The following is a 7,238-nucleotide window of genomic DNA, read 5'->3' as shown; positions in this document are numbered from 1 at the left end:
AAAAGGTTCCCGTGTCTTTTCTTATCTTTTACACCGGGTTGTTTCTAAAAAAATGTAATCCCCCACGGGAAGAAGCCATGTTGGATTATTCATATATCTTGAGCTTGATAACGGGTTAATGGAGGTCTCAGCTCTCTTTAGAAGTAAGTAAACATCCCAACATATAAATGAAAAAACGGATTGTTTAAGCATTTCACATCTTTTTTTTATTTCTGCATTTCATTTCTTCAACAATTGAATTGCAACCAGATCTACAATAGTTTGAAAACGTGCACAAAAACGTGAGTTTCTTCATCCTGCAAAGAATAATAAAAAATAAAAATCTGACCCAGGCAAAAAAGGATAGCAGGAAACTAGTGTTAATTCTATAATTCTCCTTCTAGTTAATCATAATTTAATACCTCAGCATAATATACTTATAAAGACAAATGTGTCTTGTAGTTTTGCCCCTTGCAGCATTCCCCAGCCCTGCAGTTAAAAAAAATATTTTCTCTATTTAAAACAAACATTTCAATGTTATTATTATTATCATCATCATCATCATCATCGTCATCACTATGGTCTTAGTAATTTCAGAGAAAAGAAAATATTTTCCTCTCATTCAGGCCCACACCTGGAGACCAAGGCCCACCCACCCTTATCAGAATCCAATACACAACAATGCTCAAAAGTCCTGATCGAGAAATCAAACGGATGGAAACACAGGAATGACACAAAACAATTACTCAGCAAATTAGAGGTGAGACAAAACGTAGCTTAACATTTGCGTTTGAACCCGCCCTCACCGAGGGATAAACTACCTTCTACGTTTTTCCTGCATACATCTTCACCTGGAGATCATTCACACCCACTGAAACCCGTTAAACCCACAATGCCTCATCAGGAAGTACAGCTTCAAATAGAAGATGGCAAATATCAATGAATTCTACTCTTACACAGAGCTGTGTATTAAATAAAAATAAATAGATATTTAAAAAGGGAGAGAACAGTCCATCTATAATGTTATGGTGTGTCTTTTTTCTTCATTTTTTGTACATTTTCTAAGAAAAATCTGACATAAGAAAAACATTATTTATGCCTTTCCAGATTTTTCCAAAACGTTTTACCTATATCAAGAAGTTCATACAGATATACAGTAAAATAAGAGGAAAAAATACAACAGAAGTCTTTAAAAACTATATGCAAAGGGGATTTAAAAACATAATAAATAAATAAAATACCAATATCATGATGATGGGGTAATTACAACTGAGTAGGTGTGTAACCAAAAAGAGGAGAAAACAGTGAGTTTATAGTACTTGGTTTTTGCATTAAGTTCAATAAGGGACCTCTTGGTAAAAAGTAGGGGGAGGGGTTACGTTAGGTGCTGATGAAGATCCTCCGGTCAGTTGGCTGCGAGTCCAGTAGCTTCAGAAGAGAGCCTGAGGAGCACAACACAGAACAAGAAGCGTTAAATTCCTTCATATTTCATTCTAAATTGTTATTTATTTGAATTTTCTGCAGGATATCCTCTCTTTTCACAAGCTACCCTTTGCAATAACAAAAGTAGCCCCAACATGATGAAGTGAGACAAATATTGTATTATTCACTTCCTCCAGACATTTTGGTCCCGTCCAAATGGGACCTTCCGCTCGTTCTCGCTAATGCTCTGGCAATAATAAACACATTCAATATTTCCACTCTAATCCCGTGATTAACCAATAACAGCTACATTTTAAAGCCCCTTTCATTCAGATTAGTGCAATTTAGAGAGATTTAAAAAATGGCATGCAAGACAGTAAACAACCATAAAAGTGTTATGTTCACTTTTTAAAATAAGATATTAAAAAAATGATGATGGTATAAAAAGATGTGATTATTGATTACTAGGGTTGCAAAGGGGCGGAACGTTTCCATAGGAAGTCAAGCTGGGGAATTTTGGAAATATTCTATATTGGAAACTTTCCACGGGAACTATTGGAACTAACTGGGAATTGAGGGTAACTTTATCATATCAAGCATAAATATAAACGTTTTGTTTTGGCATAAGAAAACATCCATGCAAAATGACACAATTAAAAAACATGCCATTTCAACAGATGTATTTGTAAGTAGAACAGAACAAGTTTTAATTACATTGAAGAACAAAAACATGAATGTTGAGTTAAATATTACTCATCCCCCCCCCAACCCCACTCATTCAAAAATGTGCTTTGGGCTCAAAAGTGTGGTCCAGTCTTCTAGAAATCATGTGTGCATGTGATAGAGGAATGGACAGTTCCTGTAGGGGGCGTGGTCTCAATAGCCATGCAGTAAGCCGTGTGCTATGCATGTCATTGAGGAATGGCATGGATATTCAAGTGTACTTGAATGGCGTCTGTTTGTTTTAGTCACGATTAAGCTAAAACATACTTTCTCCAACTTTATTTAAGTTCCCTATGAAGAGCCAACCTTCAATTTGGAAAAATCCCAGTTTATTCCCATGGAAAGTTTCCACCTTTGAAAATTCCCAGAATTTTGCAACCCCTATTGATTACACATGAAAGGCGTGTTGTTACAAAGTGTAATCTCAGTTTCTTCTTGGTTATACCCCCCCAGTAAAACATGGTGATGTCTAGAGTGATTAAGTTTCTGATAGACAGTAAGCCTGTTTCTGTATTAGTGCTGCTCTGTGAGGAGGTGTTGCCGTCGCATAACGCCTCTTACCTGGCATTGATCAGGTACTCGGCCAGGCTGATGCTGGCGTGGGAGCCGGTGATGGTGACCTGCCTGTCAGTGGAGCCCTCCACAGGGTTGGCAATCTTGATTTGAGCCCCTGACATCTGACGGATCTCATTGATCTTTGCCCCCTGACGGCCAATAATGCAGCCAATGAGCTGAGGGAGAAGAAGAAAAACGTAGGAAGAATAAGCACTTTTAAGAAGAAGGACGATACAAAACAAGCTTCTTAAAAGTGGCGCCATGTTTTTCTGCAAACTGAGTAAATGATGAGATGAATGCCACTTACATCGTTTGGAATGGTCAGCTCATGAGAGCCAGTTTGTGCAGAGGCGTCCATCCCAGCTGAAGAAATGCAAAGAAAGTGTTGACTGGGTGGATTGCTACAAATCTATATTAATCCAATTTCCTCTTTCAATCTGTCTACCTACCCTGGAAGCCCTGGTTGCTATGTGCAATGGGGAAGGGGCTCTGCTGCATGGCCAGCTGGTGAAGTTTGGTGAGCTGCAGAAACAAAGGAGGGGAGGACACGGAGAGCAAACAAAACGAAACATGAGCGACAATCAAGAAGTGATTACAAAGTAGAAATCTTGAAATTCAGTGGTTGTAGTGAGGATGAGAAGAAATATGAAATGGAACATGGAGCTCATGATTTAGCCTAAAAGGGTAAAAAAAAAGGTTTTGTTGTTAAAAAGTTAAATAATGTTTGAAATTGTTAAATGGGTATCAGGCAATGGGAGATGGGAAATGAAGAGTCAGTGGGATGAAGTAAGAAGGTGGCATGGCTCCTGAGGACCGAAGATTCAAATATATTGGATCACTTACAGAGGGCCCTTCACTTACATCAGGCTGAGGAATGGCGTGCTGCCCTTGGACAGCGTATGCCTGCAAGGAGAGAACAGCTCTTAGGAGGGTGTGGCACACAGTGTGCTCAAATATCCATCAGTCCTCTGTCCTTGGTGTGCTACAAGAACAGGTACGGACAGTGCATAAACTGGGTATATGCAGGAATCCTGAAGTCAAATGTAATGGACCTTTTAAGACCTTTTATAAGATCCTTTCCATACATTTTAAGACCTCAAGGCCACCTCGACTTTTAACCGGTTACATTGACACACTTTACCTCACATTTACTATAAATATATATATATATATATATATATACACACACACACAGTATTGATTGTCCTTCCTCCTTATCTTCCAACCATTTGGACGCAAACTAGCATTTCCCCATAACGATGTTGTTTAACAACCGGCGTAAACGGACCTTCGCTCGCTATCAAGCAGTGAGCGTGAGATGTCCTGTTCAGATGACGTCAAATCCAACGGGATGCCATAAATAAACTACACAGAATCACACTACACACCTACGCAATGATTACATTCAGGCACACTGTAGAATACAACCTCTTTGGACAATTTATATACTTATTGAAAACAAGCTACAAAATGTAATACCTTGGAAAATGCCGTTTAATACTTTTTAATAGCCTTACATTGATTTATCGACTTAATACTTTTTAAGACCCCGCGGACACCCTGTTAAAACACTATGATGATAGCTAGAGGATAATCAAATTCTTCCGACCAGAAGAGCTTCAGTAAAATGTGAGAATATTTCCCCCGAAACAGCAGACACTAACGGGACCAAAATAGCACACACAACAGATGTAGAGCACAAACAAAGAAGTGTTGTTTACCTGACCACCTGCAAAGATGACAGGAGAGCCTGAGGGTTTGGGTCTGTACGGGATGGTCACTCCCTTTGGGGGAGACTAAGAACACAGAAATATCACCATTAACTATTGAAGTCACATCAAAAGGTACCACAGAATATAATAAATCATCAGAAGTATCCATACAGCTTTGTAAGAAAATCAAGCACTTTCAAGGTACCTAAACAACAAAGACTCCAGAAGCTCAAATCTAAAAATTGTAACTACAGATGTAACTGGGAAAAATCGGTTTCTTTTAGTCATTGTACATTTTCACTTATTTACACAGCTATTTATAGCAACGGATTGACAGGTGTGATCATGATTATTTAATGATTAGCTAGCTGTGTCTGGTGTGAGACGTGAGGAGATTTCATCTATTAAAAGAGTCACTTATGTAAGTGGTTGCGTATATGAAACACCAGATTGTGTGGGAAATCAAGTATTATTCCAAGTGGGACATTTGATTTGCAGGCAAATTCATTTTACTTTCATGTTGGGGAGGAATTCAGTTTACTGCATTTTGGCTTCATTGGATAAAACAGATATATTTAAAAGTAGTTGGCATGCAGCAAAGGACCACAGGTTGGATTCGAACTGAGACCACTGCAGTAAGAAGTTATCGTGGGTCTATAAGGTGAGCTGCCATGGTGCCCAGGTCTCAATTAAGTTCTTATCTCATGAAAATCCTGACCTTAAAAAAAAATCCAGCATTTTCAAACGACTTTGTGTTTACCCTGAATAACAACATGTTTTAAAACAGAGTGAAAGCGGCATCATAATAAATAAGTGTCTGTACCTCAAGCATGACAACGCAGATCTGCTTGACACACTCGATAATGGACTGGGGGGTCCCTGCAACTGTGATGGCACGCTCTGTTGAGTTGGGCAACATGTCCCCTGCTACTTGTACCTGAGCTCCTGCAGACTGCAAAGACAAGTAAAAACCACAAGTGTTAGGACAAATCAGGGATTAGACACTGGGTACACAACAACTATTTAAATATGAGAACAAACCTCTCTGATTTCCTTGATCTTGCAGCCACCCTTGCCGATGAGGGAGCCACACTGGCTTGCAGGCACGACGAGGCGCATGGTGACCGGGGGTTTGCTGGTGGCTGTACTGTTAGTCATTGAGGTGCTGATGTCCTGGAGTGAACAGTAAGACGAGTAAGAAAACTTGAACGTATCAATTTAGTTGCTAAAACATGTCTGAAATCCGATGAAGCGGGTGAATCTTACCTCCTCCAGTTTCTCAATGATCATGGAGAAGGCTTTAAAAATGGAGGTGGTTGGTCCCGCGAGAGTTATGATCCTCTCCGGACAGTTCCCCTCTGAGATGTTGATGCGAGCACCACTCTGTGGAAAAGGGAACAAAACAGGAAATATCTTCAGACTCAGGGATATCATATGATGCATGAGTCAAATTCACTAAAAGTATGGACATGCTTCTTCTTGTTCACCCACATATGAACAATAAAGATAAAACATATCTTACCTCCTCTCTCATCTTCTTAACAGACTCTCCTTTCTGTGAAGAATACACAAATACACACTATTTACAAAACACAGGAGGGCCAAGATGTAGATAGCAATCCTTCTGGCAGTAAAAAACAACTTACCTTGCCAATGATGCTACCAACCTCCTACAAAAGAGAACACAAATGTGTGTTAAAGCCTCTGTTCCTGGCAGAAGGAAAAGCGATGTTTATGCTTATTTTCAAACACTGCATGTAATCACACTCACCTTCCCATGCATGAGTAGCCTGATGGTTAAGGTGACATTAAGTCCTCCTTCAACCAGGCTTGAGTCCATTTCTGCTGCTGAATCCACGATTAAACTGGCCACAAAGCTGGTCTTTGGTCACTGGTTGAATGTCTGCAATAGAGCGGAAAATGTGACTATCAGGGACAGGAAACTATGAGGACATCACAGCAGAAAAAAAGCCTTGTTTACTAAAAAAGCTGCTGTCAGTGCAGATCAATGTAGCGATGAATGCAGAGACCATCGTGTTGATTTGATCTAGTGTTGTATTTAAAGAACGTTATGTAGTCATGTTAAAGAATGACGCTTTTCAGTCCAGTTATTCACGTTAGACTGGCCGGGGTCCACTCATTCACATTAGCACAATGACCCACTGTCTCCATGAGGCAGTGTCTATTACCTGGCGTAAAAACTGCTTTAGCGACATAGCTTATAGGTACATGTTTAAATACCGAAATGCAAGACCATAGCGTGCTCTTTATGTTATGGTTACTTTGTGTCGAGTGTGCATTAGCAGTAAAATTAAGGCTCATAGGATAACATCGCAGATGCTATTTGATAAAGAGCATCACATCTAGTCGCGCAAGCAATGAATGCTACGTTAGCATTTCTATCAAACTACCAAAATACACAAGGAAAAACTGTGTGAATATTTGGTCACCATATCTATAATAACACACTAGAAAATACACTGGCTAGCAATTAACTCAGGATTGGCAATACACTTAAACACAGTTCTGTTATTTTCCATTCAGGTCGCTAGCGTTAGCATCGCCTGATCCAGGAATTAGCCTGATCCCGCGGCCTACGGAGCGTATTGAGGCAACGCGCCGAGTTATCCCCGTCCTTCACTCCGGGAGCAAACCGACACAAAGACGCGTATTTCTGCAGGACTTACCCGATCCGTTCCTTGTAGAGTGTTCAGGGGGTGGGTAGGGTGGCAAGGGTGGAAGGGGAGAGGTTCGGGAGGGAGTTTTAAAAGGATCCGGGGAAGAGGGAAGAGACGCCGCTGTTCGATCGGACTCCACTCTTCTGCTTGGCACAAAAGACAAAATTAA

The 7,238-nt window shown here is 40.1% G+C and overlaps 1 protein-coding gene across 2 annotated transcripts; it reads right to left on the bottom strand.

Moving 5' to 3' along the window:
• Nucleotides 1–180: 180 nt before the first annotated feature.
• Nucleotides 181–7,238, bottom strand: pcbp2 (poly(rC) binding protein 2). 2 transcript variants are annotated; one of them, XM_079674033.1, is made up of 13 exons: nt 7,079–7,238; nt 6,163–6,294; nt 6,038–6,061; nt 5,914–5,946; nt 5,658–5,774; nt 5,433–5,564; nt 5,215–5,343; nt 4,401–4,475; nt 3,523–3,582; nt 3,129–3,201; nt 2,987–3,042; nt 2,686–2,855; nt 181–1,421 (listed from the first exon to the last, which is right to left on the bottom strand). In XM_079674033.1, exons 2-13 carry the CDS (start codon nt 6,229–6,231, stop codon nt 1,385–1,387), a joined length of 975 nt encoding a protein of 324 aa, XP_079530159.1. In that variant the 5' UTR covers nt 6,232–6,294; nt 7,079–7,238; the 3' UTR covers nt 181–1,384. The 2 variants fall into 2 exon arrangements, with proteins under 2 accessions (XP_079530159.1, XP_079530160.1); XM_079674034.1 differs by having other exon boundaries at nt 3,541–3,582.

This window comes from Notothenia rossii (assembly GCF_949606895.1).
Source record: "Notothenia rossii genome assembly, chromosome: 4".
NCBI classification, from domain to species: domain Eukaryota; kingdom Metazoa; phylum Chordata; class Actinopteri; order Perciformes; family Nototheniidae; genus Notothenia; species Notothenia rossii.
The sequence above is the reverse complement of the archived record's forward strand: the minus strand, read 5'-3'. Positions and strand labels throughout refer to the sequence as shown.

Coding starts and splice junctions, on each gene's coding strand:
- pcbp2 (XM_079674033.1), bottom strand. CDS start 6,231: ATGGACTCAAGCCTGGTTGAAGGAGGACTTAATGTCACCTTAACCATC. Junction 3,202..3,522: donor ATGTAAGTGAAGGGCCCTCT/GTAAGTGATCCA, acceptor TTGTTTCTGCAG/CTCACCAAACTTCACCAGCT. Junction 1,422..2,685: donor GAGTACCTGATCAATGCCAG/GTAAGAGGCGTT, acceptor TGTGCTCCTCAG/GCTCTCTTCTGAAGCTACTG.